General features: G+C 44.3%; 2 protein-coding genes across 2 annotated transcripts; one reads left to right on the top strand and one right to left on the bottom strand.

The window, feature by feature from the left end:
- Window positions 1–324: 324 nt before the first annotated feature.
- LOC106642109 (uncharacterized) lies at window positions 325–5,982 on the top strand. Its single transcript, XM_089593623.1, has 13 exons — window positions 325–723; window positions 997–1,264; window positions 1,440–1,671; window positions 2,309–2,877; window positions 3,241–3,408; window positions 3,474–3,581; window positions 3,670–3,940; window positions 4,021–4,345; window positions 4,431–4,501; window positions 4,571–4,764; window positions 4,854–4,981; window positions 5,386–5,604; window positions 5,813–5,982. The coding sequence occupies exons 1-13, from the start codon at window positions 325–327 to the stop codon at window positions 5,957–5,959; spliced, it is 3,099 nt and encodes a 1,032-aa protein (XP_089449749.1). The 3' UTR covers window positions 5,960–5,982.
- A 282-nt stretch (window positions 5,983–6,264) lies between these two features.
- Window positions 6,265–9,924, bottom strand: LOC106642108 (protein SERAC1). Its single transcript, XM_014356757.2, has 15 exons — window positions 9,628–9,924; window positions 9,380–9,507; window positions 9,099–9,302; window positions 8,890–9,017; window positions 8,690–8,800; window positions 8,451–8,586; window positions 8,233–8,376; window positions 7,906–8,160; window positions 7,626–7,818; window positions 7,364–7,528; window positions 7,148–7,275; window positions 6,926–7,078; window positions 6,697–6,843; window positions 6,561–6,627; window positions 6,265–6,465 (listed from the first exon to the last, which is right to left on the bottom strand). The coding sequence occupies exons 1-15, from the start codon at window positions 9,696–9,698 to the stop codon at window positions 6,366–6,368; spliced, it is 2,130 nt and encodes a 709-aa protein (XP_014212243.2). The 5' UTR covers window positions 9,699–9,924; the 3' UTR covers window positions 6,265–6,365.
- Between the last annotated feature and the right edge of the window lie 798 nt (window positions 9,925–10,722).

The raw sequence follows: 10,722 nt of genomic DNA, 5'->3' as shown, positions 1-10,722 counted from the left end.
TAAGATACTCGAGCGCGCGTGCGAAACTCTCTTACCTAACTCAACAAAAAGAAAAGAAAAAAAAACCAAAGTAGGTAATCAGTTCACACTTCTCGTTGCATAAAACCCGGTACATGTCTTATACCACACCAGAGTTGCAACTGCCGCGCGCCAGAAAAATAAGAGAGCTGTACAAACACGCGCCTCCAGTGTGTGTTATACAGAGCACGACGACGTCCTCCATGCCATCCTAGATAACCCACAGGCGATTATTATTAACATCGGTGCAGTGCATATGCACGTCACGCGTCTCAAAAACTCTCTATACGTAAAAAAAAACACGTGATGATTATTGCAGGTGAGCCGACCTGGACCTCACCGGCAGTGCGCGCCTACAGCCCGGTGCTCCAGCAACTGTCGGCCGATCCGCGAGCGCTCCCCTCCCAAAACCAGCAGCAGTCCGCATCGATCGAGTACTACGACGAGGACGAGTACTACGACGAGGCGCCGGCCCGAGAGCCGTTGGCCGATAGCCGGGAGCCCAAGCTGATCGCCAGGCCCGACGCTGGTGGCGCGCCGGCGGCTAACGAGGACTCATACTACTACGACGAGGACTATGAGGAACAGCCGTCGCCGAGTCGGGAGGCGCAGTCGGACTCGGGTGAAGCTACCGGGGCAGCGATCGGAGCCCAGGATGGTGGTCGGGAACAGCCGAGGGAGGAAGATGAGCAACAATCGGAGAAGGTACACTGGTTTTGTTCGACTGTCCACGCGACACCGATTATTTGGGAATAAAAATTTAAACCCGAAGGAACAAAAACACGGAATAAACAAACGGTTCGAGAAAGGGGATAACAATGTTGATTACTTATGAACTCAAGAACTGGGTGGAATGGAAAAATGAGACGTGTGTGCCACTTTTTTACGTGATACACACGCATGTACCGGGCTCGCTCGCGCGCTTAGCCAGTAAATCGGCATTTCTCTCTTTGTTAACTCGAGCGTGATGTTGCGCAGGTGTCCTCGGAGTCGGCCGATATCCCAATAAACTCGCAAGAGTCGAAGGTAACGGATAAGCCGGCCGGCGAAAAGGCGAACAACGGCAGCAAACCAAGTTCGATTTTGATCGGCGAGGCGATCGTTAGTGTCGTCACGACCAAGAGCGTCGTCAACGGGACGTACTCGGTGCCCGAGACGACGACCAGCTCGACACCCATGCTCCCGTCGACGGAAAAGGAGATTCAGGAGGAGGAGCAAGAGGTAGACAGCTCTAGCACCACCACGAGCACCACCACTGCCAGGACCGACCCTGGGAATGAAGCTGCTGCCGATGACAATGGTTGGTTCGTTTGTAACCGGGTTTATATATACTATTTTGCGATCGATCGACGAATTTAGGTAGTCACGGGTCGAGTTTGGTCAGACTCGGTGACACATAATACGCCATACGTTGCTTACAGATACATCGTCAACGACGAGTACAACGTCAACGACGAGTACGACGACAGAGTTCACGCCCACTTCGACGATTCATCAATCCGTGCAGACTGGCCGAAGCGTCTCGGGGGCAAGATACCTACCCTTCCCGTCCGTGGTCGACAAAGCCGAGCAGCTCGACTCCACGGAGAGTATCATCGACAAGCTCGACAGGGTGCAGTCCGAACTCTCCAGTGGGTTCTTGGTCAATGAACGGTAAGAGAGAGAGATGGTTTTTTTTCTTCGTTTTTATTTTTTGCCGTGAGCACTTACAGTCTTAGGTGTCATTGTCATCCATTGAAACTTTGGTTCCATAACACGTCACCAAAATGACTTAATGTGTGCCACTTACTGAGATGATGGATGCCTTGGTATTGTTTTTCCTCCAAGTGTTTATTGAAAGAATTTTACTGCCAAGTAACAAAGTTGAAACAAAATTTAAAACAATAAAAACATGCCTAATAATAGGATTTTTGAATAATACATTCACAGCCCTGCACATTCCGATAAATACACACATATACCAGCCATGTGTATATAAACGCACACCGCGAGATTATTGTAATTTCTTGTTTCGCCATACTCGCTGATTAATTACAAAGATAACATCTGCTTGAGCACAGGCAGTGTTTCGCATTTATAAAGAAGGAGGAGGAGGGGAATTGCTCCCCGAATCTAAACTTTGTGTGTGCCGATCTTTACGCCTCAGAGCTCACCCGCTTGGAGCCCATTGCTCGTGTATAAATATATGCGTATCTACAGTATACTGCCCGTGTCCCGAATAATCTAATTTTTCCCCAATGATAAATGTGCGCGACCTCTAACCGAACGTCATACCCGATATCGATCTCAGATTCACGCCTCGGCGCTACAACAAAAAGCCCTACTCGCCCGCGTCCTTCGCAATACCGACGACCTCGACGACCGTGGCGCCCACCTCGCCGCCCATACCTCCGCTCAACATAACGAGCATAACGAAACGGCCCAAGGTCCAAACGACCCTCGAGGACATCGCCTCCTTCCTTCCGAAGGGCTACGTCAAGAGCATCAACGGTACGACGAGCACGACACCACCGCCCCAGTTGACCAAGAGGCCACGCGTCCACACGACCCTCGACGACGTCGAGGCCTTCCTACCCAAGGACTTTGCCCGGGGCGGTGGCTACCGCACGAGCTCCACCACCAAGAGGCCCAAGTTCCAGACGACCCTCGAGGACGTCGAGGCCTTCCTGCCCAAGGACTACAAGGGCTACAGGAGCTCGTACAACAAGAGACCGTCGTACAAGACCTCCACGACCGTCAGCTCGTCGACCACCACGACGACCACTACAGTTGCCAAAGTTGCCCCGGTGGCCTCGACCGAGGGAACTCGGGTCAAGGCTCCTGCCAACATCGCGAATACCAGTGCCATCCAGTCACCGGGTGAGTTATAGGTCTACGTACAAATGATACTTTTCGTGCAGTTGGCCGGAGGGAAAAAATGTTCTATACATGTACATTCGTTTTGATCCCTAATGATCCATCTTACACTTACGGGATCGAGCAAAGCTCCGTTGTTGCGTCGGATCGCGTAATCCGCTCAAAGCGCGACTGTGGGCAAGTTGCCATTTACTCTTACTTTTGAACCACATCCACAGGCACGCGCGCGTACGTTTCACGCGATAGTATTACTCAACTCAAACAAACAAGCCTTGAATCACTCGTTCCGTTTGCCACGTATATTATACATGGTACGAGGAGCCATTTATAACAATAGATTGAAAATTGTTTCGTGTCCAAACCCAGGCCACAAGGTGGAAAAGGAAGGACTCGAGGGCGAAGCCAAGGGCCAGACCAGCGAGCCCAAGGAGGCCGTGGCGCCACCCGCGGTACAGCAACCCAAATCTATCGAGGATCTGTTCGCGAAATCCGTGGTCGACATCTCGGCCTTCCTGCCCCCAGGCTACAAGCCCGGTATGTGACTTAACGACCCGTACCGAGATACAAACAACTAGCTCACGCGATTCCCTTCCCCACAGATGCCACAAGCAGCCCCAAACCGAACGTCTCGATAGTCCCGGTCGAGAAGATCCTCGCGAAATCGTCGGTCGACGTGTCAGCGCTCCTACCACCCGGATACAAGCTAGGTACGATTCACAATAGTCATGTATAGCCGAGTTTTTTTTTTGCTTTCCACGAAATAAAACCCCGTAATTCGCGTGATGTCCCGCGCAGAAAACCAAAGCATCGTCAACCCAGTGGAGGAGCTCCTGGCTAAATCCAAGGTCGACATAGCGTCCCTGCTACCCGCGGGCTTTGACCCATCGGCCAAGGGAGGACCGGCGACGCGGCAGTCCACGGGAGAAGCCGGCTCGTTCAAGCTCGTCTTCCCGAGCAGGCCCGGGGGCAGGAACAAGCCCGTGCACAAGATAACGACGCCACCCAGCAACCGGGGAGCCGGGCCGGACACTGCCTCGCCCAAGATACACAAGGGCTGGCCCACGAGGTACTGGTCCCCCCCCCCGCTCGACTCGAGTTGGCGTAGATATGGCTTTTGTGGTTCTTATACGTGTGAAAATATTCAAGGGCTACGACCGAGTTCACGGGCTGGCCGACCTCGTCGACGACGCCCATCTCGATAGAGAAGCTCCTGGAGGCCGCGCGCACGGCCACCGTCTCGTCGTCCAACGCGTCGCACGTGCCGACGACGAGCGAGATATCGAGCGTCGAATCGACCACGACCACGACCACGACCACGACGACCATGAGGCCCACGACGCCCGGTACCTGCGAGGAGGAGTGCGAGGTCGCGGGCACCATCAGAATCGTCGAGAACGCGACTTGGGTGCCCGAGCTGCTCAACCGGAACACCAGGGAGTGGCAAGACCTCGCCGAGGAGATCGAGAGAGAGGTCGGTGTGGTTCTTTTTTTTCTCCTTCTTCTTCTTTTCCTCTATACATTACGTCACGCAAGTTTGTTCGATTCGCGTTTCGCAGATGAACTTGGTGTTTGCCAAGTCGCCGTTGCTGAGAAAGTGGTTCCGCAACATTCGCATCGATTCCTTCAGGTGAGTAGTATTTTAATGGCCGATTCGGCATTCCTACGGACCATGTGTAACATGCTTACGGTGTCCCAGTCAGGGCAGCATTCTCGTGGATTACTTCGTCGAGTTGGCCGATCTCAAGGAAAAAATCAACACCCAGCAATTGAAGATCATCTTCCACGACTCGCTCAAGACCTTTAGCTTGGACAATCCGATGGAGTCGACGCCGAAGGGCCCGGTGAAACTCGGCAGGTTCACGATCGAGCCCACGTCGACGGACTTTGTTGGTATGAACATGAAATATCTGTGTATACTAATATCTGTACGGCGTCGCTTGATTCTATTTTGCTGTTATTGTTGTTGTTATTGTTCATAGTGATACCAAGAATTACTGCGCCGAAGCTCAGCCAAGACGACGACAGGTTCATCCCGCAGTGGGCCATCGCGATGATAGTCATGGGCGTTGGGGGACTACTGTTCATCGTTATATTCGGTGTCTCTGTCGTAAGTACAGTGTTTCGATATTCTCTGGAGTTTTTGCACATCATGGTTTTGTTTTAAATAGGATTGAAAAAAAAAAAAAAAAAAAATTCCTGTCTGCCCAACACGTGACCTTATCTACTAGACACCTTACTGTGCATATTAGATGTATAATTCCATAGGATTAACGTCCCTCTTCTTCCTCGTCGACAACAAACATCGATTAGTCTCATAAGCCAACACTCGAGGGAGCCCCGTAAAAATTCGTCGTCATCCCCCTCACCCACGCAACGATGACTATCGAAAATTTTCCCGAGCCATTACCGCACCCATACAAACATATATTATCCACTTCCGCCTTTTAGACTATCAACGATCCCCTTTTGCCGTATTGTGTATCTTTATACAAGGTCTCTACTTACTCGCAGCTCATAAACCGACAGCACGGCTCAAAGCTCAAGCCCTCGATAAGCACTATTTATGACGAGGAGGTGACAAAGAGCACCTCGATGGGCCGGGCGGCCGCGCCTACCCCTAGCACCAGGCCGCCAGCGCCGGTCAGCGATTACCAGAGAAACAGCGACAGCCACGGCACGTGGAACGACTCCGGCTGGCACGACAAGCCCTACGAGTCGACCTCCCACAAGGTAATTTTATTTTTGTGTTATTGCAAAAGTTGCGGGCCGAGGAGTGGGGACCGCTCCAGGCTTAATCGCAGAGAATGAGATTGAATATGCTGGGGATTAAGGGGGGGGGGGTACGATGAGTGTGCAACGACCGAGTTTTTTTGGTGTATTTGTGCGCGCGAGGGATAAAATAAGGGTTACTCACACCGGGGGTGGAATATAATTACAGATTCTAGTTGACGGACTGCCCTACGAGAGGAAGTACAACATGTACGACAGCTGGAAGTCCGAGTGGAATGGATATTACTATCCGCCGACGCACGCCAGTGGCTCGAGTTACTCACGCCATCATCCTGACTACGACTTTAATTTTTGAACAACACTATTTTCTTTCTTTCCTTTTTTTTTTTTTTTTTTTTTTTTTTTCAAGCAAACAATTTTTAAAAAATAAAAAAAAAAACCATCGCGAATCTTTTTTTTTTTTTCACTTATAACTGTCTAAGTGTATTTGTTACTAGATCAGATGTGAAAGCAATGTGTTTGTAAATAATTTTTTTAATTATTGATAGATGTCTATTATGATTAACGTGATAAAATGTAATGCTCTTAATTAATTATATTTAATTTTATGTATATTTTTTTTAATTTTATTTTTATTTTTATTTTTTTTTTAATAAAAAATATAGTTTTACTTCAGTCGCAGGTATTTTAAAGCTCTTTTCGGGTCGATCAAGTACAGCTATTTACAAGTGTAGTACAGTACAATATTATTCACGGTACCTTTAGAAAATAAACAATTTTTTCCAGTAATATCCTTTTTTGTCGGTTGCTTGAACGTGACGTTTGATCACAGCCAAAAATTTTTGATAGAGAAACGATTGCCTGTACAATGATTTTAAACCATAAATTTTTATTCATTATTACTTTTTTTTTTAATAAAAAAATAATAACAGTAACGATTATCACAAAAATCTTACCTGTTAGCGGGCTTGCAAATCGATACGTGGTCTTGGGGAATCTCGAAAAATTCACCCACACCAGGATCTGTAAGTTTAATAAAAATCATAAAAAATCAAAAGTTGTACATTCCATCATTTATAAATGATCCAATACCTGCAGACTCGGAAGAAACAATTCTGAACGGAACTTTGAGCGCGGTGAAGCGCGTTGGTTTTGTTTCCGCGAAACTAACAATGTCAATATCGTATTCCTGGAGCATTTTCAAGAAATCCTCGTGAAGTTGCAGCAGGTGCGGCGAGTCTATGACAGTACACACATATTATTTCATTAGGCAGATTGTAGATATAAAAAAATTCATGCGCGTATAAATTTCGGCCCTTACGTTCTCGCAGCTCCTGAACTTCGATGGAAGGCCAGAGCAGCATTTGCGACGTTTGGTTCAAGGCAGCGACGCGAGTTCCTTTGTGCGGCGTGCTGTAAAAAGCGATACTCTTTGTCTTGCGCAGCAAATTATTTTTATCCCCGTTTCTCCACTCTGAAAATGACGAAACGTAAGCACAACTAGCAAACGGACAATGACGCATCATTTGCATTAATTGTGTACCTTCCACGAGCATTTTTTTCACGAGTAGTCCGCCCATCGAGTGGCACGCCCAAACAATCGACCTTTTTCCCACACCGGCAGTTACGAGCTTTCGTGTAAACTCGCTGCTGCGCTCCTTCAACGTGCTCCTGGCATGCAAGTACAATACACGCAAGAGCGAAAATGAGCGAGGCCCCGCTTGAATTGATCATTATCATTACTCATTACTTTTCTCACCTGACTCCTTCGATTGGACACAAAGGCGTCCACATGGATAAATTGGAGCTGTAATTAACTCCGATTATTCGCAAATGCGGCACGTCTTCGGGCAGCCAGTCTCTAGGCCAGCATTGCGTGCGTGTCTTGCAGTCCTTTACGCTTTTTTTCATGCATTCGGCGTCGCTGTTGCAAATAAATTTGTAAGTCGGTTTTCGATTGTGCTATTGTTGCGGTGCGAATGAAGCAAGGATACATTTATTGCGTATAATGGCTTGCTCACCCTTGACAGAAGAATGGGCCCGACATTTCGTAATCCATGTTGACTGGACAATCGTGCAGTACCACCTCATAGTCGTGACCGACGCGCTGCCATTCTAAATGCTCCAAGTCACGAGCCAAGTCTTTCAAAAACTCTGAGGGATGATCGCCTACCATTGCTGACAAGCTTATTGGTTGAGCTTCGTCTTTTGGATCTATAATCAGTTGGTGTTTTTTTTTTTTTTTCTTTTCATCTAGAGTTTGGAGTTTTATCGGTAATCGTTCAAGACCTCAAAATTTACCTGGTAATACTAAGGTTTTATCAAGGTCACGTTGTCGCCACGTAACAAACACACTTCCAAGTAATCCGTGTACAAAAATAACGTCCAACTTTTTTCTAAAAGACGTTCTATGCAATGGATAGAGGGGATAAATTCTTTGGTGATACTTCTCGTTCTCAACATCGTCCAAATCCAAATTTGCCAAGGCTCGACTTGCAGGAGCCGCGAGTTTGATGTCTTCGTGACGAGACCACGCAGCCAAAATTCCAATCCAGCCTTTCAATACATTTCAATAATATATTTGTTGACATCTCAGTTTTTTAAATGAATTTAAAATCATGCCTCTACCTGATCTGAAAATGTCTTGTAAGTATTCAGGATGTAAAGAAAGATTTGACAAGATTTTAGCTATCAATGAACACAATTCAATATTATCTTTCATTAGTTTGTAGACATTCATTAAAATTTGTAGTCCCCCTGCATCAGCTACTTCTAAAGAATCAAATACGTTTTATTTAAAATACAATGTATGGCTGAAAATACTGAGCTCTAAGACGTTTATCTACCTTTGCTGTGTTCATCCAAGGATGAATGATGATGTACTGCTTGGACACAGTTTATCAGAAAGTCCTGATCCCAATTTATGGGTGGAGGTACAGATAGTCCAAGGTTGGTCAAGTCATGTTCGAAAATAGAAGTTTCCTGTATCAAAGATTTATGGAGTGTTATTTTTCATGATTTGTTGAGATATGTACATTATAATAATTTTTCGAAAGTAAAGGTTCACTTAACAACTGCGACTTACACGCTGAGAATTTTGAAACTTTTCATGCAAAAACTGTAATAAACATGGATGGCATCCACCACACAATGCATTCAATTTTATCAAAAGATTGTATATTGCTTCACCAACATCCTGCATAGTGATAAATTATTTTAAATTTATATATTCAAGTGACATATTTCATTATGATTGTTCTTTAAATGAGAAATATTTCAACTGACGTTGAGAGGAGATTGTTGATGAAAGTAAAGAGGTTTTAAGAAAAAGCGTAAATCAGCTTCAGGTAATCGTGCTAAAGCAACAGCAGTTTGTGCATCTAATTTTTGAGCCATCTGCTGATAGTGCCAGTCTACATATTAAATTTCATTACCATTATTAATATCTGTGTTACAGTTGTTACAAGTATGAAGGATATTTTTAAATTAAGTACCTTGTAAGTATTTTAAGGAACTTAGAGACTGCAAAGCTCTTCTTTTCTCTGCTTTGTCACCAATTTGAGATACATAGAAGAAATGAAAAGCTAGTTTGCGATTCAAGGATTTCCACCATTTAGTTAGAATATAAGATAAGTTTTTTGGTTTCTCCAAGGAAACAGATAAATGCAAATTATTAGCATGCCGGAGCATCAAAATATCTGAAATACGTACATAATAGTATATTGCTAAATGCACCTTACATTTTTGTATTATTAAATCATAGGGTTTAATCTACCATTAAATCTTGGATCATCGATGTAAATATACTGGGCTTTGGTACGCTCAAGTTCAGGGATAGTTTTTGGCACTACAGAATTGAGCAACACTGACGTTTGCCTCATTTGATAGAATAGCCATCCACCACTATTTAAAAAAGAATAACAAAAACTATTTATACTGGTTATTCATTGTTGACAAACGTATTTGTTGATACTTTAATCTAGATATGAGGCAAAAAGATTACGTGTCATTTTTAAAAATCACCTCACTACAACAATGCAAACACCAGTAGCTTTGAAATAAAAAACTGCTCTTTTATAAGTTTGAACTATCATTTCTGCAAATAATATTTGTGCAGATTCCTAGCATCAAACGTAATAATGCTCAGTACTTGGTTCTTTATCTTTTTGATACATTACTTGGCTACACGTTAAAAGTTAAAGTTTAGAGGTACACCTATACACAACATGTCGTGAAAATAAATTGTTATTCTGTAAAAGCATTCAACACACGTACGTCTTACGACGACAATTTTGAATTGAAGAAAACTTATAGGTACGAAACGACAATCAGAATTGATAAGAGAAAATACTTATGTTTGGGTGTTTTATTTTTTTCATCTAATTCATCTTTTTAATTGACAATCAGCGCCATCTAGCGAGGCAAATTTCAAAACGACGAAACAAAAAATACCATATTTATTTTGCAAGAAATTCACTAAGAAAATATACTTGACTGATGGTGTCCGGAGCGGAGGGGCCGGAGGAGGGTCTATTATAGAGCCGACTATTAGCATTTGCAGAATACTGCCACGATTTTATCATTCTGGTAAAGAGAGCACGATGAAAGATATACGGGAAGTTATGTGTAAAAAATTGTAGTAATCACTACTGACTACTAAGTAGTGCCATTTAGTCGATTTTATTAAACCACATAAGTAGAATACTAATACTTTTGAAGGTCAATTTTCAGGTAAAAAATATATATTGTAAACTTGCCGCAAACAGCACAAACGATGACAATTTTTGATTGTTCATCTATAGGATTAGTTGCGGCTGATTTATAATTGATTACATGGCTCTACTGTAAATAGTAATAATTATTTGGATCAGCGCCATCTAGCGGTCTCTATTTTTTGGCCAAAAGTGGCTCCTAAAATTCTCAATCAGAGCAATCAGGATTAGAGCCATTTAATTGATTATAAACCAGCCGCAACTTATCGTGAAGGTATATAATAAAAAAAATAACGATACGTGTGTTTTTGGCGGCAAGTTATCAATCTATCTTTTGCTAAAAATTTATCTTTAAAAGTATTAAAACATAGAAGGTCAATTTTTTGGTAAAAAATAAATTGTCACC

Source organism: Copidosoma floridanum, unplaced genomic scaffold (genome assembly GCF_036245765.1).
Source record: "Copidosoma floridanum isolate Cflo_tuat_1 unplaced genomic scaffold, Cflo_Japanese_pri ptg000019l, whole genome shotgun sequence".
Lineage (NCBI taxonomy): Eukaryota > Metazoa > Arthropoda > Insecta > Hymenoptera > Encyrtidae > Copidosoma > Copidosoma floridanum.
Note: the sequence above shows the minus strand (reverse complement) of the source record. Positions and strands in the feature narration are given on the sequence as shown.